General features: G+C 38.4%; 2 protein-coding genes and 1 pseudogene across 2 annotated transcripts in view; all 3 read left to right on the plus strand.

Annotated features, from left to right (window-relative positions):
• LOC135208342 (mediator of RNA polymerase II transcription subunit 23-like) overlaps nt 1–25,933 on the plus strand; it is a 242,334-nt gene that overhangs the window by 94,892 nt on the left and 121,509 nt on the right. The window lies entirely within an intron of this gene.
• On the plus strand, nt 3,697–6,917 carry LOC135208156 (mediator of RNA polymerase II transcription subunit 23-like; annotated as a pseudogene).
• On the plus strand, nt 7,848–25,157 carry LOC135208157 (mediator of RNA polymerase II transcription subunit 23-like). The gene is made up of 5 exons (XM_064240298.1): nt 7,848–7,911; nt 9,249–9,419; nt 9,612–9,781; nt 24,315–24,472; nt 24,992–25,157. Exons 1-4 carry the CDS (start codon nt 7,848–7,850, stop codon nt 24,441–24,443), a joined length of 534 nt encoding a protein of 177 aa, XP_064096368.1. The 3' UTR covers nt 24,444–24,472; nt 24,992–25,157.

The following is a 25,933-nucleotide window of genomic DNA, read 5'->3' on the forward strand; positions in this document are numbered from 1 at the left end:
TGGCAAGCTCCCAGTTGGTTAATAGTACTTACCTCCCACCAAGAGTAAGTCTATCCTAATGTTAAGACTGAAGGTTTGTTTTGTATATGAACAAATGACAAATTTTTAACCAATTTGTATTTTTCATAACTTATAAACCTGAGGTCTTAACATACAAAGGCCCACCTCTAACCACCCCTCTATCAACTAACCTGGGGTTGGAAGAATAACCAACGGGGTCACGAGTTAATGAGGGGTATATGGGTGGCTCCACATGTCTCGTGACCAAGCACAGATGCCAATAGTCCCTTGCGTACACAATTATTTTAAACTTTACCGGTTTCCAGCTGGCGCTGAGTATTTATCCTAATGTTAAGACCTCAGGTTCGTAAGTTAAGAAAAATACAAATTGGTTAAAAAATTTGTCATTTTTGACAGCCATATATGGCTGTACAGTATATGTCTTTTTGCACTAGCTATGTAAAATTTTAATTTGAATTTTCATACCATTTGGACTAATATCCTATGTACTAATTTGTTTAGTTAGCTTAAGCCACTGTATTTAAAGGGTTTTAGGTTATTTAATTATCCATAGGATACTGTTTGTATCCCATCCTAGGCTATTTGGGCCAAACTAATACATACTTAGTACATCAACAATAGGAGGGTTCCTAAATTGTCCTCTCTTAGCCTAGTATAGGGTGTTGCCTAATCCAGACTGTTGTAGATCAAATTTAAAGGCTATATAAAAACGGAAAGTTACTTATATGCAAATTCATAGTAAGGCAAGCAACCTTTATCTAACTCAGATTTTTTATATCTAGCCCAAGGCTATTTGGTTTACTATATAAAACAGTAGCTTTCTAATATGAAACTCACTGATGTGAAATTTTATAGCTAGGCTATCACCTACTATAGGTTATTGTCTAATCATGATTAATTTACCTGAAAGGTTTGGGATTAATCAGGCATAATTTTTAACCTTCAAGATAGGCTACTACCTAATAGTCCAATTGGGGTACTTACCTACCATTTTTGGTTTATATAAAACAAATTACTAATGTGAAACTTTTATAGTTAGGCTATCACCTAGTGTAGGTTATCGTCTAGTCCTGATTAACTGGTTTTGGTCTACTAAAACTATAGTCGATTCATTTAAGGTAGATTCTTGCGCCTACGAGACGTTTGTTTGGCGGCCTCTGATTGGCTGGTACCGGGAGGTAGGCCGCTCGCTCAGTCTCATTATTTTCTACTGTGGCTTAGAAAACTAGCAAAATTATGTTTATATTTCTTCAATCAACTCACGCATTGCTCAAGATAGTAAAATTTTGGTCATACCATGGGATTCGGTATTAATTGTACAACTAATTCATCTTTTCCTGAAATCAATAAGATAAAACTCGAAGGAATTACAACGAGTAAAAGTGAAAAGAGAAGCATTTAATTCATTATACCTGCTTTTATTTATCATCGGATTTTGCATCATTAACACGATTAAGATAAAATAAAACTTGTGTTTTCATACAACAAATTCACCCTGAATACGCTGGTGCTTTCACATTTTGGATGCGTGTAAAATGTGAGGAGAAAATAAAGAATATGTCTTATGTTGCATCAGTAAATGATTCAAGTTTGACGGTATTGCTGAGAGAATGAGATCTGCCAGGCATCGTCGTTGCATTTGTCGCCTCAGCGAGAGATTTGTGTTGACAATTAGCGATATAAAAGGTTGCAGTTTCGACAATATTTACCATGTTATATTATTACATTTTCTGAAAATAAATACACAGAATTTACATTATAACTGTCGAACATTTTAAATCCAATATCATATAGTATGTCTGGGCATATCTGATAAGGAAAAAATAATAATAATCAGATGGATGCATCTGGTATCGTTAGCTCAGACCCATGTGGGCCGCGGGGGAATTCAATCCAGCAAAGAAGTTGAACTATGTGGAAAGACGACTTCACCACCTCTTTAACTCGGACCTAAACTTTAATCGGGTTGTTTCAAGATATTGTTTCTAATTTATTTATGAATATATTTTTCAAATGAAACAGACATCAGAGATTTATTTGAGTGATATGAAATAATAATCTCAGTGAAGTATAAACAACAAATAATTAAGAAAGATTGACTTCCTATCAGGCTGAGTCAATGTACGGCTGCAACATAATAAGACATCATTCTTCATTTTTCTCCTCACATATTACCACGATCCAAAATCTGAAAGCATAGCATATTCAGGGTGATTTTATGTATGAAGTACAAGTTTTAATTCTCTTGATCTTATGACTTATTAAAAAAATTTTTTTGTTTGGGATGAATATTAAAAACAGGTGTAAAGATGAAACTTTTTCTCTTCACTTTTTACTCGTTGTAATTCCTTTTGTTTTTGTTTTATCTAATTGGTTTCAGGAAAAGATTATTTAGTTGTACAATTATACCGAAATCCTTTGTATGACCAAAACTTTATTATCTTTTGGAAAACGTGGAGTAAATGAAGAAATATAAACATAAAACTGCATGTTCTAAGTCCACAAGAGGAAAATGATGGACAATGAACAGGAGCGGCCTAATGAGCGAAGCGGCCTACCTCCCGTACCAGCCAATCAGAGGCTGCCAAACAAACGTCTCGTAGGCGCAAGAATCTACCTTAAATGAATCGACTATAGACTAGCCTATTACCTAGCCTATGTTATTTTTCAAATCTATAGATTATTTAATTCTCTTTTAGGGGTATGCACATGATAGCGTACAGTATTAAGACAGGTTATATAAATGGGGAAAATGTCTGTAGCCTTTTATCTAATCCTAAGGACTTTGGTGTAAACTTAGGCTACTGCCTAGGCCTATAGCCTAACAGGATATGTCCCCAAAACTTACCTTAATTCTGGTTACTGCCTAATCCAAGTTATATTTTGTTCACCCTTAAGGATACATAATCCTAGGTTATAGGCTACAGACAATATCCACAGGCTAACCAATATATTCTCACTGAATTGAAGACTGTAAGTTACTGCTTGGTAGTCTACTGCAGACATCATTATCTGACCTGGTAGTCTATTGCCGACGTCGTTATCTGAACAAATTATCTATTTTTGTGGAATGTTTCTTTAGATAAAACTAACAAATAGAATGATAAATTCTTCAAAACAACTTCTGCTTCTACAAACAGCTAACAGTTGCAAATTGTAAGAAGCGCCAACTTGTACTGTCAAAAAACCGGTTTACGACTTCACATGCACATTAGAATCATTGTTCCACGGTCTAAAAAATGTTCAGATGGAACTTGAAATTACATACTCAACTTTCAAGTTGGAAGTTTCTATGAACTTTGCTAATGAAATCAATAAGCGAAAAACAAAACTCGGCGCTAACGATCCTAAATTGCTAGCGCCGTTGAGTACTGGCGAAAAAACAACTGTTTATAGTTTTTCACACACACTAAAATCATTGTTCCTCTATAAACTGACAAAATTTTTAACTGAAACGTAAAATTGTACAATTAGCTTTCAACTTATATGTTTTCATCAACCTCAGTAATGAAATTAATAGGTAAATGAACAACGAAATTCTCAGACCTAACCTAACGATCATCAATTCTAAGAAGCGCGAAGCGCCAACGAAATAAGCCGATTACAGCTTTTTACTCACAATAAACCATTGCGCTACAGTCTAGATAAAGAATTTTTAAACTTGAGCTTAAAACTATGCACTTAACTGAATCAATAAATGAAGATTTGACTTCTCTGAGCTCTGGTTTCTTGACTGACCAGAAAGGAAATGGCGTCTTGGTTGGATTTTGGTTGTATGTAAATGTAAACAATATGTTGGTCCGTATGCGCATAACCACTTCTTCTTACGGTTTTGACATAGTAGGAAAACTGGGTATCAGCGTTTGCTGAGGATAACAGAAAGTGCCCTGTTATCCTAAATCCATCTTTACTCACATGTAATAATGTTTATCATCATGACACATACCCAGCCATAAGACCAGTTAAGAGAATTCTTTGACATTAGTCTGGTTGCCATGGAGCTCTGGATAGACCATGGAAAGGGTACTCCTCTAAGGATGAAACAGTGACTACACTATAAAAAATGTTACTTACTATGTTAAAATTACAGTGTCTCAGATAGTAAATGAATTGATTGTTATGTACATAGAAAGACATGCTCATTCAGAGTAAAATTTGGGAACAAAATTGAAATAATAGAGACATTTGAAGTTAATCCTTCTGAGTATAGGTAGACAAATAAGGGTTAATATAACATAGATATTTGATTATTTAGCAAAACGATTTTTTAGTAATTTTTTTATATTTATGTTTCTTCATATTACCACTGCATATAAATTATAAAATTAAACAGTTAACCACTAATTCTTTTTATTTGTGAAAGAATTTTTTCCATCTCAGTTTAGTTCTAACATCACTGTTTTACTCTGAATAATCCCAGTTCTTCAGTTGACTCACTAAATCTAGGGTGAGTTTAGTACAGTTTCCTCCTAACCCCTCACCTCACACTTCAGTGAACCTGTTATTCTTCATTAATGAGCTAAAAGTTTCCATGACAAGAGTAGAGGGGTAGTGACAGGCTTTATTGATGATACAAAGTAATTGCTAGAATTGTTTGCCATTGACTCAGGTGAACCGGGAAGTCTGGAAAATATGCATATATGTAAACTATTTCTCTCCACTGTCCTTTCCAGAAAGCAGATTTCTAGTGAGCCACCTCTTACTGTGAAGCAAGTTATCATAGAATGTTGCAATTACACAGGTTTAAATTCTTGTACTGAAGAACAGAACTCTGTCCACATCTTTAAATATAACCTAAAACTCAACAGATTTAATGGCAAGGTCTGGAGATGCCAGTTGTAGTAAATGTTTTTGTTGGGATGTAACCCATTAATGGAATTTTTATTAGGACCAATATTAGTAGTGGATCTGGTAGTACCTTCTTCAATTGGTAATACTGTAGTATACAAATAAAAAACTGTGTTTATTGCATCCTTTAATCTGTATTTTGTATGAGGGAAGTTCTGTTCTTATCAACAAGTTAGGTGTAGGTTTACACATGTATAAGGGCTTTACTTTTATGACTTAGTGTCCCTAGCTCAGTTTCTGCTGAGTCAGTGATAGAGTATCACTACACACAACCTTACTGTCCTGTGAGCTAGGGATAGGTGTTTATTGGGGCACCTAGAATAGATTACCCATCAGTTACCATTCTTTGCTTCAGGAGATCAGCTGTTCTTGGTGAGAACAGTTTTTGAAGATCATTTCCTGTTTTCCTAAGTTTATTGTTTGTCATTTCAAAAGCTAGGTTTTTAATTCAGCATATTTTTATGTATTTAATATTTTTTCTTTTTAAGTAGCAAAAATAATTAGGTACAGAAACCAGTTTGAGGTGGAGTGTCTGATCCCTTGTTGAATACTAATATTTTGTAATTCTAGCAAGTTAATGAAGAGTTCCCTCAGTCAGGTGGCACACAATGTGCGTGTAAAGCTGTCATATACACCTTAAAAGCATTTCTTAGCCACTGACCTGATTCCCAGTGAGCGTATGCAAAGCCATAAAGTAATTTCCATGAGGTTTGCATATAATTTTAAAATATATATACACACACACACACACACACACACACATATATATATATATATATATATATATATATATATATATATATATATATATATATATATATAATTTTTTTTTCTTACAGTTGAAAGGGAAAGGTAATCAGCAGCAGGGACGAGATCACCTGATGTGGGTCTTACTGCAGTTTCTGTCAGGCAGCATACAGAAAAAACCAATTTTCTGACTTTTCTCCCTGTGTTAAGGCTTATTGGTTAGTCTTTTTCTTTTATTTTGATTTTGATTTTTAAAGTATCTTATGTAGTTTTCATGTTTTGAAGCAAAAATTCTGTATACTGTAAGTATTTTATGAAAATCATACAAATATATAATGAGAGTTTTTAAACTGAGATTTCAGCTAAGAAGTTTTTTTTTTTTCAGAGGTATTGTATCCTGATTCAGAACCTCTGCCTGTACCTGATTATACCGATCCAAAATGTGCTATGCAGATGTCTGCCATGTGTATTCTTATGCATATTTTGAAGAAGGCTCAGACTGACAATACTAAAACACCACGTTCTTTGCCTACAGTCTTTAGAAATCATAATGAGTGAGTGTTAATTCTTGCAGGTTTGCATAAAGTTTTCAAATTTGAAAAGATGCCCATTTTACTCATTCAGTATTTTTTTTTTACTAAGAATAAAAATTTTTTTAATTGCAGATTTCTTCAAGGACTGGCTCACAACCCTCAGCTCTCACTTCTAACTCCCAATGCAACTCCTGACTACCGTATTGCTCTCCTGTTGAATGCATACTCCACAAACACAGTACGTATAGTACTCTCAAAGCCTTTGCTCTTAGTGATTCAAATGTGTAATAGATGTACATTGATATTTTGTTAATTTGCATTTACTCTGATAGATATTTCAAATTTTGTTCATTGGTTTTGATCTGTTTCATATAGGAATACTTCCAAAATATTGATTTTTGTGATTATTCTGCTTTCAGGAATATTTTCAGCGTCCCATTTTAACACTTTCGGAAAGTATTCAAGGCAACCAAAAATCTACCGTTCCAATGCCTGGGATTAACTGTGTAGCTCATGCTAGCACAACCCCGCTTAGTATGACGCTTTTAGATTCACTTACTGTTCATGTCAAAATGAGCCTTATTCATAATATTGTTCAGGTACAGTATTTTAAAGTTTTTCTTGCTTTAATTTATATTTGTTGTAGTGATGTATAAGATGATTTACACTACATTCTAAGTGCATACTTATATAAGTAATCTGTTAATCTGGAGTTTCACTTAGGGAAAGATTATTTTTGTATAATTTTTTTTACAGCATATAATGTAAACAAGCGCAGCACAAGTCAAGTGTAGCACTGGCGCCAGCACTGATTGAAACTTATGCCGATTGCTGGTGTACACTGAAATTGAAAGTATTGGAATTAAGACCTTTATTAGTAAGTAAAATTATCTTCAGTAAATTTACTTAATTAATATTGATGTTTACATCGATATATTATTTTTGGTTTATGAAAATTATTACATTCTAAAATGAGCTACATGTCAGTTCCTTGTACATAATAGGTATTTGCCACCATGACTCCAGCCCATACATAACTTGGCTTGGCTTTGAGTGTAGATATTAAATCTGCCTCTTTGGTAATGTCTTGTATTCTTATATTCTTCTTTACTGGGGCTGAAATTCATGAAAATGAAATACGTGATCATCTCGTGAATAACCATTGTTAATTATTAGGTGTTTGAAACCCAGAGTATCTCCTAAACTCCTAAACTCTCTGGTTAGCACATTTCTTTGGATCAGTCATAAAGTAAATGAAAGCAAGTATGTATGCAGAGTGGTAAGAGGGGATTTCCCTTACAGAGTACCACAGCTGTTTTTAAAATACTGATTACTTACTATGACTCATATCTTTGATCAGGTTAAGCAGCATTATGAAAAATTATAGGTTTGTACCCAGTGAAAGGCTTTGTTTTAAAACTGTGTTTTTTATCTTTCCCAGCCAACTTGTTATCATTAGTATTCAAAAGCCATGTGTGGAGCATCCTTCATGCCTTACTAGAGATGTTCATTCATCGTATTCATCACTCGCACCACAATATCGTGTCCAGTTCCTGTCAACTATTCACCACATGGCAGCTGTTCCACTCAATACTATGACTCAGATTACACAGCTGCATTTATGGTAAGAAGAGGGTTCAAGTCTGTTTGCTGTGTTAGACTTTTAACTTTTTTGTGATATTCAGTTACACATATAGCATGCAAGCATATGGAATCATTACACTCTTATTCACTTACCATAATTTCCCTGATTTACCCAGTGGTATTCTGTCAATATAAAGGGCAGATGGTTTCAAGTGGAAATATGTAAGGTTATTCAGACAAAGTTTTCCTTGAAACTAATTTATTTTTATAACTACTACACAACTAAACAATGGGATTTTGGTCCCTGTACAACACAAGGTTACCAAAATCAGTGCAGTAAATATACATGTTTACAAATACATATCTGTAATGAATACAATGAAACTTTTATTTTCTTTGAAAAATAAGGAATCTCCAAGGAAAATATGCTACTATCACACCACACACAAGCATACAAACAATTTTCTACAACTTTTTGCCTTACAAAGTTGCATATTGACACACATTAGTAAAGTTATGAGTGGATACAGCTAGACTTTTGACCTTTTTTCTTTCTTTTTTCATTGTGTAAGGAAGTGATAAAAACATATAATTTACATGTTTTTTCATACACATATTTAGCATTTTGGGATTATAAGCTTAAGAAAATACAATAGGATATCCAGGGAAATGCATATTACAGAACTGGCATAAAAAAAATGGAGAGTGAATACATTTATATATGCATATTTTGTCTATAGCTTGGCTTCTTATGTCTAGGTAAGAACCTATCACATGAAAGTTATATTTGGAAAAGAAGAAAAAGTATTAAGAGTAATGAGTAGTATGAAAATGATAGTCATGTGAAGTGATGTACATATCTGAAAGACAGTGAAAATAATAAGATTGTCATATAAAAAGCAACTTGTCATGGCCTTTTGGACTTTATTCTGTAGATCAGTAAGGACTAAGGTTTTGTTGTAGATGCCTTTAATTGAGGCTGGAATTTGGATGTATATTAGCATTAAATCCCATGGGGTTCATGGCCCCTTTTTTTTTTTTTATTTTGCTTTAGAACTTTTGTATTTCAGCACAAAGAAAAATTTTTGCTTGAATAATTGAGACTGAGAAGGATGGTCTATCTTAGGTGTAGTAATGGTGTATCTGAATGTGACACCTGCGCTGGAACAGAACTGTTATCCTTCATATAGTTTGTTGGAGATGCCTTTTTACAATATCATGTTGGTTGGTTTAAATTCCATGACAGAACTGACAGTCACTTCTTTTATTACCTACTCTCATTGAAGGCTTGCTGTGATAAACATACCCAAAGAATGCAGAGGAGTCAAGAAATTACAGAGGTCATTGTTGCTATTAAAAATAGAAATATATGTTGCATGTCATTTCAGAGATCTCTATTTCTGAAGCTATGATTACAGGCATAAATCTGCATTTGGTTTTTTTACCAACAAAATGTAAGGGGGGATGGCTAGGGAAGCTTTATGTAAGCATTCTAAGTTCCAATTTTCTTTACAGCTTGGAGGAGTGTTGCTTTGCGTTTGATTACTGGGCTTGGGAACTCAGAAGTTATGCCAAGTCTGACTCGTTTCTTTTCACCAGAATCCAAACCCAATCTTATTAGCACTGACTCTGAGGAACTAAATAGAGTTCTTGTTCTGACAATGGCAAGAGCCATACATGTTACTGGTAATTACATTTAAAAAAATCTGTTGTAGTTCTGTAAAATGGCTGATGTTTTATTACATTTTAAAATGCTAAAGTTTCCTTGCTATGAGTTTTGAAAGTTTTAGTTTTTTTTTTACCAACTGGATCATATGTTGGAGTTCTGTACTTAGAATTAAGCAATGTCTTATAAAAAAATTTTCACATTTTAAACAGGCTGTGATAGTACAGGTGAATCTGCAAGATGGTGTGTTGATTTCTTGAAGACAGTCATGACCCATACTCCTCATACATGGGCGAATCATACGCTGCAGTGTTTTCCTCAAGTTATTGCAGATTTTTACCAACAATGTGCTACGCCCAGAGAGAATATGCATACATTAAAGGTCTGTAAGGTGGCATTTGTTTAAATATTATTATCAGTTGTAATGCATGTCAATGAATATTTTCAGATCAGCATGACTTAATACTTGTTCGTACGCAAACAGACCTTAGGTCTTAACAATAGGATAATTTCTAGTGCCATAGATGGATCCCGGTTAAAAAGCAGATGAAAGCAAAGAATCTTGTGATATCTGGCAACGCTTGCGTAGCTTGGGTTAGGAGTGGTCAAGGATGACGCCGCTACGCCAGTCTTTCTTTTGACCGCCCGGGCGGGAGTTGTGTTTCACCTTTCTTGGCCTTTTCCCAGTTCATTGCCCGTTTCATTTCTTTTATTGTGTGTGTTTGAGTTCAAGCGTTCACAAGGGTCTTCTCTCTCATGTCAAGATGGGCCCATTCTCAGGGGATCCGTTTGCTGAGGTACCTCGATGATTGGTTAGTCTTGGCAGTTTCCAGGGAGAAACTGCTGCAGGACAGGGATCGTCTACTTCGGTCCTGTCTGGACCTGGGGCATATTAGTCAACCAGGAAAAGTCGAACCTAGTACCCACTCAAAAGGATTCTCTACCTGGGCATGGTCATCGATACGACAGTGGTAAAAATTTTCCCGTCGGATCAGAGATTGGAGAAGTTGCAGGCGGTAGCGCGCAACTTCCTGTCAAAGTCACATCAGTCAGCTCATCAGTGGCAGGTTCTTCTTGGAATGTTGTCTTCCCTGGAGAAGCTGGTCCCTCATGGGCGTCTTCATCTTCGGTCTCTGCAATGGAGACTGGGAGAATTCTGGTCTCCGGTGGGGGACTCTCCCCTGTTTGTGGTTCCTCTGTCTCTGGAAGTGAGAGAAGACTTTTGTTGGTGGTTGGACGACCAGAATCTGTTGAGGGTGTCCCTCTGCTTTCACTCCCACCGGACTTACTTCTGTTCTTCGGATCCCTCCCTCACAGGTTGGGGGGCTCATTTAGGCGGCCTTATTGCTTCAGGCGTTTGGAGTTTGGAGGACAAGCAGCAACATATCAACGTCTTGGAGTTGAAGGCGGCTTTCCTGGGTCTGAAGGAGTTTCAGGGGAAGGTAGAGGGTCTTTCTGTCGTTCTCATGTTGGACAACACCATAGTGATAGCCTATGTGAACAAACAGGGAGGCCTGGTTTCACATCAACTTCACGCCTTGACCGTTGAGGTTCACCAGTGGGCGGTCAGCAATTCGGTAGAGCTCTCAGCCAGGTTATCCCAGGGAAACGAAACATGGTCGCAGACAAAACTCAGTCGTCAGGATCAGATCCTGGGCACAGGATTGTCCCTTCATCAAGTGGTGGCAGACAGCTTTTCCAGATTTGGGGGAGACCCATATGCTGGACCTTTTTGTGACACGCTTCAACAGGAAGCTGGAGTGTTCGTTTTCAGTTGGTTCCAGATCCTTTAGCATTGGCAGAGGACGCATTCCAATATCCCTGGGACAACTGGAGGTGTATGCCTTCCCTCCGTTTTGTTTGATCCGTCAGGTTCTGAACAGGCTGGTGAGTTCATAGGGTCTCAGGATGACTTTGGTAGCCCCTCAGTGGCCTCAGGCGGAATGGTTTCCAGATCTGCTGTCGTTGTTGTTAGAGGTTCCGAGGGAGATTTCCCCCTTGGCGACATCTTCTGTGTCAGCCCCATGGGGAAAGGTTCTACCAGTCTGTAGAATCCCTGTCTCTTCAGGTTGGAGGCTATCAAGTATCTCCTCTGAGTGAGAGGCTTTTCTCAGAGAACAGCTGGGCACATGTCCAGCAGTCTTAGAAAATTGACCTCCGCAGTTTACCAAGGCAAATGGGTGATCTACTGTGATTGGTGTCGTAAACCGGGTTTTTCTCCACTCAACTTTTATTCAGCGAATAGCAGACTTTTTAACCTTCCTGAGAGACAAGAAACGTTTGTTTGTTTCTGCCATTAGGCTACAGGGCGACACTGAGTTTGGTGTTACGCCTTAAAGGTATCGACATCTCTTCCTGGGAACTTTCCCTGCTAGTTAAGGGGTTTGAGCAGTCGAGTTCTCCTAGAGATCTCAGCCTCCAATGTGGGATGTTTTCCTTGTTCTTAAGAGCCTCACTAAGAGTCCATATGCGCCCTTTTGCGTTGCTCATCTGAGAGGAACCTGACACTCAAGACAGTTTCCTTCTGGCTGTGGCATCTTCCAAGAGGGTAGAGAACTCCACGGTCTGAGCTATGAGGTGAAGCACACCAGAGGTTGGGGGTCGATGTCCTTTGAATTTGCCCCGGAATTCGTGGCCAAGACCCAAAATCCCTCGGTGCATGATGACAGGTTCACTTCGTTTTCCATTCCATCACTGAATAACTTTGTGGGTGGTGATGCTCAAGAGCTTTTGTTGTCCCTGTCCGGGCCCTGCGTTGCTATCTTACAAGTACTTGGTACCTTAGACCAGGCTACCGCAGACTTTTTGTTACCTCAGGCCTTACGAAGAATACTATCTCGTTTTGGATACAGGAAGCCATCAGACAGGCATACTTGACCCTTGATGATTCCACCACCACGTCTGTGCAGGCTAGGGCACATGACGTTAGAGGTATTGGTCCCTCTCTGGCTTTCAAAAAGATCTTGGCTGTACATAGTGTTTTGAGCGCTGGTACTTGGTTACGCCAGTCCACGTTCACCTCTTATCTTAAGGATGTTGCCCACAGATCTACGGACACATTTTCCCTGGGTCCTGTGGTGGCTGCCCAACAGGGCACCTTTGTATCTTACTTAAGATGAATGTTTGGATGAGAGAATGAGTGAGTTGGCTAGTCTCCTTCTTTCTCTTGTACCTTTCCTTCTTCCTTCAGGCGGGTTAAGGAATAGACACGTCATTCGCTGGACTGGTCTGATACAGGTGAGTAAGTTAGTCATACTGATAGTGTGGTCGTGCAATATACAAATATCTTATCTGCTATTTGGTAGCATATGCTCCACTCCTTGGCAAGGAGGAGTTTGAAGTAATACAAACCCTGGTGTCTTGGTTTGTTATTGGACAGTCAATGTTTCTCTTTGGTTCCCTATACAATGGTTATCCCATATATCATTGTATGTCACTCATGTTCTGTGTGGTTATATATCAATTTATCTAGCTTCTCAATGTGCTTCAGTCCCTCTCCAAGAACCATTTCTTTTGAGAGCTGGACTGGTGGGTAGGCCCCCAGCCATTCTAGGATGTCTTGTACCTCCCTCCAAGTATGAGTATCCTGTTGTTAAGACCGAAGGTTTGTTCCGTCATGAACAAATGACAAATTTTCTAAGACAATTGTATTTTTCATAGCTACAAACCTGAGGGTCTTAACGTTATACTGCCCGCCTCTAATGCCCCTCCTCTGTTTTGTTAAGTCGTCCTGAGTTTGGAGAGACTGGCGTAGCGGTGTCGTCCTTGACCACTCCTAACCCAAGCTACTCATGCGTTGCCAGATATCACAAGATTCCTTGCTTTCATCTGCTTTTTAACCGGATCCAGCTATGCACTAGAAATTATCCTATTGTTAAGACCTCAGGTTTGTAGCTATGAAAAATACAAATTGTCTCAGAAAATTTGTCATTTCAAGCTCCTCTGAATTCAAATAAATCATCAGTTTACATTTTGCATAGAGAACTTGGGTGTTTTTTTATCAGTGTTTCCGGGACTCTTTTGTTAAGTTAGATGTAATTGAGTAGTAATAATAAATGATGCAGATGATGTTTATGTACAGCTGGTAATTAAAGATAAATGGGTGAATACATGGAACTTTTACAATTATAAAAACTTACACTTCCATATTAGCTTACAGAAATGTTTTTTGATTAACAGTAATTAGCAAAGTGTATGGTATTAAATGAGACTGGAATACCCTCTGCTTCCACTTGTCCACATAAGTTGTTGAATATTTCTTGTTGTCTATTGCAGAGTACTGTGCGGTTATAATTTTTTGGTACATAATTCCAAAAAGAAGTTAGCTTTGTATGTTTATGGAAATAAATTGGACGGAATACCATGGCAAGCAATTATTTTGTTAGATACCAGAAAGACTTTTATAGCCAGTGAGTTAACCACATAGTACAAGATCTTGAATGAAAACATTGATAGATAAATGTATTTTGTGTAGATTTCCAAATATTTTGCTCCATTTTCATTCCATGGATGTTTCTAACGAACACTGAGATTCTGTCAAAATTAACACACTAACAAAGATGAATGACCCATATCTTAATCCATTTAAAGTCCCAAGTTGCAGTTATGTAAATCATATAATGTTACTATTGGCTGTAAAGGTTAGCCAGTAAACAGAAAAATGGTTTTGGAGAAAAATAATGAAAAGGTTATTAATTTGGTGTGATAATTCTGCATTTTGTAGTTTTGAAGTACATTATTAATCACTGTTTACTATGGTGGGCCTAGTTAACCCTCTTACGACGGAGCCCTAAAAATCAAAACGTCTCCCGTATGCCGGGCCTGGTTTGGAGTGAGCGCGGAAGTGGAAAAAATAATTTTTTCAAAAAATTACAGCGCGCGTACTTTTGAAGATTAAGAGTTCATTTTTGGCTCCTTTTTTTGTCATTGCCTGAAGTTTAGAATGCAACCATCAGAAATGAAAAATAATATCATTATCATATGTAAATAATGCGATATATGGTAGCGAAAAAAAAAAATTCATACATAATTGTATTCAAATCACGCTGTGCAGAAAACGGTCAAAGCTAACCAGTTACTTTTTTTTGCGTTGTATTGTACACTAAATTGCAATTATTTTGATATATAATACATTGTAAAACAATAAAAGCACAAACCGGAAAAATATTATCACAAAATGATGTACGAATCGTAACGAGCGGACGTAAAAAAATGTTATTTTCAAAAATTCACCGTAATTCTAAATAATGTTTCTAGAGACTTCCAATTTGTTTCAAAATTAAGACAAATGATTGAATATTACGATACTGTAAGAGTTTTAGATTAGAATTGCAGATTTCGATCATTTCGGACGAGTTAAATTTGACCGAATGTCGAAATTGTAATATATATATTTTTTTATATGGACATATTTCGAAGATGGAAAAAGCTACAACCTTCAATTATTTTTTATTGTATTCTTCATGAATTTGCACACATTTTGATATATGAAACTCTATAAAAAGGCTAATATGAAAAGGAGCAAATATTAGGATAATGCCATGTACGTATTTCGGAGACTTGCGGCCGCGAATCGGCGCGCGGAGTGAAGGTAAATATATTTTTCAAAAATTCACCATAAATCACAATATTGTTTTAGAGACTTCAAATTTGTTTCAAAATGAAAAAAAATGACAGAATATTACTAGGCCGTAAGAGTTTTAGCTTACAATTGCGTTTTTCAACTATTTCGGTAGAGTCAAATTTGACCGAACCTGGTTTTTTTCTATTTATCGTGATTTATATGCAAATATTTCGAAAAAAGAGAAAAGCTACAACCTTCAATCATTTTTAGTTGTATTCTACATGAAATTACGCACATTTTCATATATAAAACTTTATGTAACAGCTAATTTTAAATGGTGCAAACATTTCGACAATCGCACAAAAAAATTCTGATTTTTTCGGCAAGTTACCCGCGCGAACGTAATGTTTTTTTTTTTCATAAATTCACCATAAATCGAAATATTGTGCTAGAGACTTCCAAGTCGTTGCAAAATGAAGGTAAATGATTGAATATTACTAGAATATAAGATTTTTAGCTTAAAATTGCGTTTTTCGACCATTTCGGTAGAGTCAAAGTTGATCGAAAGTTGAAATTTTTGCACTTAACGTTATTTATATGAAAATATTTCAAAACTGATAAAAGCTACAACCATGGGTTGTTTTTTGTTGTATTGTGCATGAAATTGCGCACATTTCCATATATAAAACTTTATGTAACGGCAAATTTAAAAGGGTGCAACATTAGGACAATCGCACGAAAAAATTTATCGGAAGAGTTATCGCACGAACGTAAGGAAAAAGTTTTTTCATAAATTCACCATAAATCGAAATATTGTGCTAGAGACATCCAATTTGTTGAAAAATGAAGGCAAATGATTGAATATTACTATAATGTAAGAGTTTTAGCTTACAATTGCGTTTCTCGACCATTTCTGTAGAGTCAAAGTTGACCGAAGGTTGAAATTTTTGCACTTATCGTTATTTATATGAAAATATTTCAAAACTGATAAAGGCTACAATCATGAGTATTTTTAGTTGTATTGTGCATGAAATTGCGCACATTTTCATATATAATACTTCATGTAAAGGATATTTTAAAATGGTGCAATAATTATGTCAAAGTGACGAAATAATTTCCGAGATGTGTCACTGATACTTTTTAGTGCGATAAGAAAGAAATTCGCGCTTGCGCGCCATGCGTAGCGATTGTAAACAAAAACAACGCCTTGATCCGTGAACTCCCAGCATCCCCCAAGGCGCGTGATACAAAAGTTTTCGGCTGGTAGGCCTATAAGTATTTTTCCGCGAATTTTTAAAAAAACTTTTTTGAGCCGACGTATGATACGTCCAATCGGCATACGGGAGACATTTTGACTCGACGTTTAATACGTCCAATCGGCGTAAGAGGGTTAATCACAAAAAATCTTCTGTTGTTTCATTGTTCAGAAAATAATGATATTTTGCATAGCTGTTGATTTTTTTTGGAAGTATGCATACTTTTCTTTCATACAGAATAATTCCTTTATTCTGTATTGAAGGAAACTCTCTGCAGATTATGTTATAAAGTCAGGGCTAACCTGAGCTGTCACTCAATTGACACATTATGAACTGGCTATGCTACAAATGTTCGACTGGTATCATAGGCTTGCCTGTGACCTAATTACTTAGGTTGGGTCATTTTGATAAAACTAAGACCATTACAGAGTTTCATTAATTTAGATACAGATTTCATTCATAATCTATGAGGTCATGACAATATCTAAAAAATGGTTGTCCCTCATGAATAATGAAATGCTGAAAGTTCAGTGTGAGACTCCACCTTTAACTGCTGTGGGAATGAATTTTTGTCATCACATACTTAGAGAGTAGATAATTGTTATATACAACAATAAAGTCCTTTAATTTTTTTAATACATCCACCACACAAAGTTATAATACAGTACATATTGAAATATTGAAACAAAGTAATATTGGACATGAAGGAAATGGCTGTTCTTCCTATCAAAATTCCAGTAAGGATACCAAGGGAATTCTTTGCATTATGGAAAGAGAATGTGTATACTTCAGATGACAAAGATACCACCAAAGAAGTTCGATAGTACATGGTATCCAATAAGAATATGGGTGTTAGACAAGACATAACAGGTTGTGTTTGTGGTTCAGAAAAATTGTCCATTTTTTTACTATACTGTATTATAATATATTTTGTGTTTTGGATATTACATGCATACATAAATATTGGGTAATATGAATAAGTATATCTGTTTGAAGACATGGTTTTGTACATGCAACTTCCCCGGCAGATATATACTTAGCTTATGTCTCTGACGTCCGGCAGAAATTCGAATTTCGCGGCACACGCTGCAGGTAGGTCAGGTGATCTACCCCCCTGCCGCTGGGTGGCAGGAATAGGAACCGTTCCCGTTCTAGAACCAGATTTTCTCTGTCGCGGTAGTGTCAACATATGTTGTTGCTACCTCCTGACTTGATTTTCGTTTTTCATCGCATCGATCTTCTGCGCTGTCTTTTGTCAGGGAAGTACTGGGTCTTTGGTTCGGCATACGCTTTTATTAACTTTTAATGAATTTGGCTTCGAAAATTTCGAAGAATATATGACGTGTAACTACCGAAATTTTCGGTAGACACTCACATAGTTTGCAAGAAAGGGAAATATTAATATTTATTCATTAATATGTGTAATAAGTGTTAGAATTGATTGAGGAAATATACTGACTTCCTACTTTATGGGGAGTCAGTAAAGCAGTAAACTAGATACGTTTCTTTTAAAAGTTTTTTAGAAACTCGTACTAACGAGCAATTAGAGTATTAACGTACTAGTAGTGTTGCATCCTCATCACCTTCTTACTTCGCAGAAACTTCAAATTCATAATTGCAATTTGAAGACAAGGATTGTGGCTCAAAATGCGAGCTATTGAAAGGTAAGAAGTGATTACTAGTGTTCCCCATTGCAGTGGAGGGTGCGTCTGATCGGCTCTGTCTCGCTCCCAGGCCTAGACCTCTTTCAAGCTCCCAAGCCCAGGGGAGAAGGAATGTCGAAAGCCGTAAGGGGGTTTCAGAGAATCCCCACCGGTCAGGCGTCCCCTCGGCAGGTTCTGTAGAGCGTCCCAGACTGCCAAGGATAGCCATTGAAAAGGCATCCTTAAAAAAGTGCGTCTCTTCATCGTACATCCGAAAAGACGAAGAATGTATATGTTTTGATGATCTAGCGCGTTCTCTGAAAACTAAGAGAACACTGAGCAAGAGCCAGCCAGGAACTTAGGAAGCCGCGTTCCAGCAAGCTAGCGTGAGCCACGTTCCAACAGCCAGCAGCGAGCCGCGTTCCAGAAAACAGACTAGCGCGAGCCGCGTTCTAGCAGCTGAGCGCGAGCCGCGTTCTAGAAAATTTTTCTTGGCGCAAGGCGCCTTCAAAGAGACGAAGCGCCAGCCTGGGCGCAAATTGCAACAGAAAAACAGACGGCTAGAGCAAGAGCCTTATAGTACAGTGGCAATCAGAACGATCCTTCCATTGAACGTTTCCGGGCAAGAGGCTCTTTCTAAAAGGGGTCTGTAGGCGCTCGGAACTATCAGGGCGCACGGGACCTTCCACACAAGCGAACGTTCCAGGAGCGAGTCTCCTTTCTAGCGTGCGGAACATTCCAGGCGCGGCGGAAACTATCCAGGCGCTAGGCGCAAGGAGCCAGGCGCCAGAATATTCCAAATCTTCTTAAGAGAGAGGTGTCAGTCGCGAGGCTCCTCTTTGAGTAATGCGGACACACTCCTTCATTCATGCTCTTCCTCGTTATGAAGAGGCAAGCGCTTTGGGAGTTTTTCTTATAAGAATCTCATCGACGTTTGGGTATGATGGCGGATAGGAAATATCTACTTCCTTCCGTAAACCCTACAGACGAACAGGAATTCTGTCTCTTCCGCGATTATGAGGAAATCACGAAGATTTAAAGAGTTCCTGGATTAAACTTCCTTCCTAAGGAGATATATATACTCTTTCTATCATTCTATTAACGAAAAGAAAGAAGACAGTTAAAAATTTTTCCTTTATCTGCCTCGGCAGGGAAAGAAGGTAGTAGAGTATCTGCTGTATGAGAATACGATACGGCAAATCACACATACCGTAGTTACTTCTTTGTAGAGCAACTCAATTATCAGTATCCTTCCAGAATTTCCTAGGAAGGACTACGCTTAAAGGGAGTTGTTAAGACAACACCTACTTAGCTTCTAGATTTATCGAAGTCTTGTTTCGCTTAAATATGCATTAATAAGAACTTCCTGAAGTTCGATAATAATTTTATAAGATTCCTTTATTTAATGGAGTAGCTGGCAACTCTGGAAGAGTAAGGCCAGACGGCTAACGGAGACTGCTATCGCGCCTTAGAGACCAACGCAGTAACATGTAGGTGTCGGTCATGAGTGGTTGGTGACATGTCTCTCTCCTTGCGGGATGGAATTAAACTAACCGTGTTCTCTCTACAATCGACGGTTTTAGCCTCGGATTGAGGGGATAGTTAAGCAAACATAAATAAAATATTGTCTGCCTTTTGCTAAGAAGCTTTCAATAAGAAAGATATTACAACCTTTCAATGCTGTTTACTGTATGTAACATTATTAAAGGATTCTAACGCAGCGGAACTCTATATTATATGATGCTCTCATGCTTACGAAAGCATGGCTTATTAGAGTACATGCTTAGTGAGAAGAGAAGATAGTAGAAGAGAATTCACTTTAAGACTACGGTATGGTCAAGTCTTATGCGCATACCGAGGTTAACTATAGAATTCCTAGTACCTTCAGGTTTCCTTCCTAGATTAATGTTGTTTACCACAATGTGACAGTATTATAAAGGAGTCTAATACGGCAGAGCACGAAATAATATAATTCTCTCATCCTTTCGAGAAACGCACACAACCTTTTTAGAATCGGATATGCTCAAGAGAAGTTGGGTGAGTCGGATGGGAAACATTCTCTTAGTGGCAGAAGTTGTTTCCCTGAATGGACTGTACTACGTATATAAAAGTTTTTCCTACTAAGAACGGAATTAACACGTGAAGGATGTCGTACCATAAGGGCACAGAGGTTCTGGCACATAACCTTAAAAGAACTAGAAGGAAGCGCCAGCCTGGCGCAAAGCGTCAGAAGCGCCAGCCTGGACGCAAATTGCGCCAGAAGCGCCAGCCTGGCGCAATGCGCCAGAAGTACCATCCAAGATATTTTCTCGTTTTAGCTAGTTATTAACCTAAGAGTCCAGGTAGTGGTTGGTTTCGGTGTTTTGCTTCTCACCTCGGTGGTCGCGGGTTAGATTCTCGGCCATTCCATTGAGGAGTTGAGAGATGTGGATTTCTGGTGATAGAAGTTCACTCTCGACGTGGTTCGGAAGTCACGTAAAAACACCATACAAACAAACAAACAACCAGTAGCCTCTCGGAGGCTCGGTAACGGCAAGATTCGTTCCTGATTTCGTTACCATTTATCGGAAAGGGGTCATTACAAGGAATGATGAAATGATTTTTTTTAATCACTTAGGCCAATTCCACGACTCTCTCATATCGCAAAGAGCATCGAGAATCTCTTTTTTCGCCCCTGTTCGCGTTAACAAAAGAGAACCTATTTGGGAACAGACACGGAACGTAAACGATCCTTAAAGGTTCGATGCACAAGATTTGCATGTCCGTGAGAACCATTCTTCCGATCGAAGATAATAACTGTTAACGTATGTCTAACATTTATTGAAAAGAGTTTTGAGAACCTGCGGAAAGTCTTCATAGATCTTTTCGCAAGGTAGAAGACGAACAGGCTTCCTATAGACTGCTTCCTTTCCTCGAACCAAGAGAGGTAGCAATATACGACATCTTTAATTTAAAGAAGGGGAATAAACTTTAGTCTTTTTTCCCCTAGTTATAAATTCTTAACAGATATTAAGATAAATGGGCGTCAAGGAAGAGAGGATGAATGCCTCATTTTGGCCTTAGAGAAGTTGGGATTCACAGAAGTCACGTTCTTCTCACAGCATGTTTCGTAAGGTTTTTCCAAGAGTATCTGGATATTCTATCAGAATCTATTATAAATAGACCTGAAAAACCTCTCCACTTTGAGTCTTTTCCATGTGCAGACTGACACCAGAAGTGGACATGAATGAGAGGATTTTTCAAGGTAAATGACAATAGTCATGGCTAAGACATAGAATTGCTGCAGATCGTGCTAGATGGAATGAGGAAACTGTCCTCTTCCGATACCTCTGTGAACCACATAGCGAAGTTTTTTCTTCACTTTCAGAGGGAAGAATCACCTATGTATATATCTGCTATCAAAGAACGCAGTAAAAGGCTATACTCTGTCTCTACAAGGGGAATTTAGAGATAACAGAGGATTAAGATCTTCGGGATCTATACGATACCGCAATACGACAAGAGTAGGATATCATGTACTTCGAATGGAATTTTTTTTTTTGTGGCCACAGATTCCGTGTTCCGACAAAATGGAACTGCTCTCATCAAACTTCTTTGAGGAAGTTTATGAAGGAATTCTTTGTTTCTCTTAGCCCTAAACGACCAAGAAGACAAGTGAATTTTTTGTGCATTGGAATCTCGCATCAGATTCAATGGAGACTCGGCAATGGGTTCTTGCCAGCATAGTATGTCTGGCAAAAGAACTAAATCCCTCTATTCCTGACGCAACGCTTTCAGATAGAAGTTTAGTTGCCAGGCAGGGTACTTACATTTTCATCTACAGAAGAAGAGATGGTTTAAACGTTGCCTACAGAGTCTTCGGGTGTGCGATGAGGGCTCAAAAATGCTTCCCAGAAGGTATTTCAGAAGAATACAATAAGAGCTAGAAATCAGGGTTCCGCCCAATTTCAGCTCAGTCCCTCCTTCGACTTCCAGACTCCTTCCCTTCCTTCGGGCAAGGATAGGGAAGATTCTGCAACGAGGAACCTCATCAACATGTAAGAAGAGATCGTTAGCAAAAGAAGTGTTCACGAGGATCCTCCTCGGAGGAAGACTCTTCTCTCTCGTATTGTTAGATATCCTGTCCGTCTAACTGGGTGTAATCTGATAAAATCACCTCCCCTTGCCAGGGGCCAAAAGCTCAAGGGGAAGAATTTCTTCCACCCTTCTCCAGTCTCCTGATAAACTATGTGGTTGTTCAGGACTCTCGGACAATGTAGCGCCAGCCAAGCGCCAAATGCCAATACAGGCGAAAAACGCCAGAGGCGGACAGTTCCAAGGAACTCTGTCATGACAGGATACTGAGAAGGAGCGGGCCTCCAACCTGGCGCAAATGCGCCAGAGGCGAACAAATCGGACAGATATAAGAGTGTCCGATGTGGACATCGCCAGACAGCCGAGAGACTCTTCCAAGCTCGAAGCTCCAGCAAGTGTGGAGGAGCCAAGCCAGGCGCGAGGCGCCAGCCAGGCTCTAGGAGCCAGCCAGGCTCTAGGAGCCAGCCAGGCTCTAGAAGCCAGCCAGGCTCTAGGAGCCAGCCAGGCTCTAGGAGCCAGCCAGGCTCTAGAAGCCAGCCAGGCTCTAGAAGCCAGCCAGGCGCCATCCAGGTGCCAGGCTCCTTCAAAGCTAGGCTCCAGTCAGGAATTGAGGATCCATCCAGGCGCAAGGCTCCTTCCAGTAAAGAGAAACCTAAAGGCTCTGTCATGTAAGAGGGCTAGTCCCCATTGATATGATACAGGTAAGGCTCTGCCATGTAAGTGGGTCAGCCCCCATTGGCACGATCCGAGAAGGCTCTGTCGTGTAAGCGGGCTAGCCCCCATTGACATGATCCAGAAGGGTTTGTCAGTCATAGGTCCCTACCTCGCTGAAACTCTTGAGGCATGCAGACTCATAGACAGTAATCATGAAGTCTTCTGCCAAGCTCCAGGCGCAAGGCGCCAGCCAGACGCAAGGCTCCAGCCAGGCGCGAGGCGCTAGCCAGGAGGGAGGAGCCAAATCAGGTGCCAGCAGGCGCGAGGCGCCAGCCAGGCGCGAGGCTCCAGCCAGGCTCTAGGCGCCATTCAGGCGCAAGGCTCCAGCCAGGCGCGAGGCGCTAGCCAGGCTCCAGGCTTCACCCAGAAGAGATCTATATCAAAGAATGCCCTGGCCTTCTTTGAGACAATGTGATCTCCTAAGCACTTGACAAGTGCATTGATGATTCCTTCAAACAGCTGAGAATTAAAAGTGCATGAAGTGCGAGCTTTTCTGTATTCTTGTTCTTTCCTTAACAATATGTCATAAGGACATATTAGCTGTCACATACGGGAGATGCAACTCTGTGTTGACTTCCCATATCCGAAGGATGTCAAGATAACCTACGAGAGATCCTTCTCTCTTGATTGATACGTGTCTGCGGATACATTGCTGGGATAGGGAGCCGATACTGATCCTTAACTAGTGAGTTAAATTTTAGTTAACGTCGTGTTTTTTCTTTGGGTTGTTTGAAAGGAGTTTGGGGATAACTCTTTTCAACTTAAGCACTAACCCTCGTGTTAGGATCAGGTGATCGGGATCGGTGTTGTGCTCCTTAATTATGCCACTAGGCATAGGCATATTGTCATGTAAGAGGCTCTGTCGAGTAAATGGATAAGACCCCATCGACAGACCCACAAGAACTCTTAGCCTAGGTCACATCCTCGCTGAGGCTCTTGAGGCGAAGCAGATTCCTAGGCATTAGCCATGGAATCTTCCGCCTGAACAAGTAGGAACCAAGGTTTTATTTATTTATTACCTACAACGTATGTTGTTTACCTGTCTATTCAGTAAATAGTTGTCTCTTACCCACCACCAAGGGTGTCAATCAGCTAAGTATATATCTGCCGGGGAAGTTGCATGTACAAAAATGATATTGTTAGAATACAATAAAGTTTTGTACATACTTACCCTGGCAGATATACGATGAATGGCCCACCCAGCCTCCCCTCAGGAGACAGGTGGAAGAGAAAATCTGGTTCTAGAACGGGAACGGTTCCTATTCCTGCCACCCAGCGGCAGGGGGGTAGATCACCTGACCTACCTGCAGCGTGTGCCGCGAAATTCGAATTTCTGTCGGACGTCAGAGACATAAGCTAAGTATATATCTGCCGGGTAAGTATGTACAAAACTTTATTGTATTCTAACAATATCATTTTAAGAGTATGTATTATCTTAGATTAATGGTAAATCTGCAAGACAATTGCTTTATCATCAGAATAGAGATTTACTTTCTTTGGATTTGTACTAGATTTTGGTATCTTTGTCAAGGAGACTAGAAAATGGTGTTTTGTTTACATTATATGATAACATTGTTTACATTATATGATAACATTGTTATTTACAAGCAGTTCAGTATTACTTGTCTAAGAAGATTGTTTCAATCTTGATATGTTTTTAAACAGAAAGCTGTGGAAGAAGAGTATAGGAAATGGAAGTCAATGAGCAATGAGAATGACATCATAGCACACTTTTCTCTTCAGCATAACACATCTCCATTGTTCTTGTGCTTACTTTTCAAGATGGTTCTTTGACCAGAAAGATTGCCTCCAATTGCTTACAAGTAAGTGAATGGAAAGTTGATGAATTTCCTTATTCTACTGTGTGCAGATACAAAGTGCATAGATTACTTTGATATCTGATTTATGTAGATTCTTGACTGAATCATATGAACATTTAGATATTGGGTGAGTTCTTTCTATTCTTTTCTAAATTAAAAACTTTTAATATGGTCTGAGTCCTCATCTGTATTCTTTCATCATTGTTTTTTTGTTCCTTTTTTACTTTCACATGAATTACTTCCTTAACATAGTATCCTTCTCCCCATCTCTCATATTCACAACCAGAAGCTGCATGGTTTTAATAATGTGCTTTGTGCATCTTTGATATGAATATATTGTCCTGCATAGACCTCATGGGTAATCAGATATCACACTCATATAGGATTTTGCTATTGATTTTATTGCCATGTTATATCTAACTTAATAACAAACTTACTTTCTGCCATGTACATATCCCAACCTTTACTGAGAAACTTGAAAGCTGCCATGACTTATATAATAAAGTTACAAATACTTTTCAGAGTTTTGGAGCGTGTTGGTCCAAGGCAGTTAGCAGCACATGTTCGTACCCTGTGCGATTTCCTGGTTCTAGAGTTTTCAAATAGTGCAGGTGGTCAGCATGTATCAAAGTATGTTGAAACAATGAACAGCATTATTTGGGTATACAATATAGTCCCAATAGACAGACTGATGGTTATGTCTGGTAAGTAAACTCATACTGTTACTGAGTGTTTTTTGCATTTAAGAAACCTGGTCAGGAGGATAAATTTAACATTTTTAATGAATTGTTACCATGTGGGTCTTTGTGAACAGACATGTGACAGTATTGGCCTGCTTTTAATGGTTGGAAAGGGTGTTTTTTTGTTTGTTTGAGATGTAAAAGAGTTTATTGAAAGACTTTTTCCAGGTGTTCTAGATGAATCCATAGTACTATATGATTCCAAAATCTGCATAAATATCTTTTTATCATTGCTGTAACTCATTTTAGTGTTTTTCAGTTTTGCTGCTGTGTATGCTTCTGACATCTTCCTAGAAGATGCTAAAAAAGATTCTAAAGGACTTTTACCAATAAACATCACTTGGATATACTGCCAATCATTGCCAAAGATATGAATTATTTTCTTCAATATTTAGCAGTTCAGATGAGGTGCAGAATCTGCCTTGAAAAGGGATGCAGCTTTAAAAGTTGGAAGAAGGCTACTCATAAAGGCATTTTAGCAGTGTTTGAGGGACATTTACCCAGTTTTCTTTCTTTAAGTAATCAAATAGACTAAAAAACTTTCTAAAATAAAGTTCAGAATGCTCAGCTTCTCAAGTATTACAGTCATCAACCAGGAGCAGAGATGTAAACACACTTCAGACATACTGAGTACAAACATATGCTTCTGTGATCAGGCTGAGAAAACAGGTAAGCTGGAAATCAATAGCAGAAAAACCATGAAAAAAATTAAGGTCTTCTAAGC

The sequence above is a fragment of the Macrobrachium nipponense genome, chromosome 35 (assembly GCF_015104395.2).
Source record: "Macrobrachium nipponense isolate FS-2020 chromosome 35, ASM1510439v2, whole genome shotgun sequence".
Taxonomy (NCBI): Eukaryota; Metazoa; Arthropoda; class Malacostraca; order Decapoda; family Palaemonidae; genus Macrobrachium; species Macrobrachium nipponense.

What these genes read in the sequence shown, in the direction of transcription:
- LOC135208157 (XM_064240298.1), top strand. Translation starts at nt 7,848, where the DNA reads ATGCAAGCATATGGAATCATTACACTCTTATTCACTTACCATAATTTC. An exon ending in AAGAGCCATACATGTTACTG is followed by an intron (nt 9,420 to 9,611) that starts GTAATTACATTT and finishes CATTTTAAACAG; the next exon opens with GCTGTGATAGTACAGGTGAA. An exon ending in AGAATATGCATACATTAAAG is followed by an intron (nt 9,782 to 24,314) that starts GTCTGTAAGGTG and finishes GTTTTTAAACAG; the next exon opens with AAAGCTGTGGAAGAAGAGTA.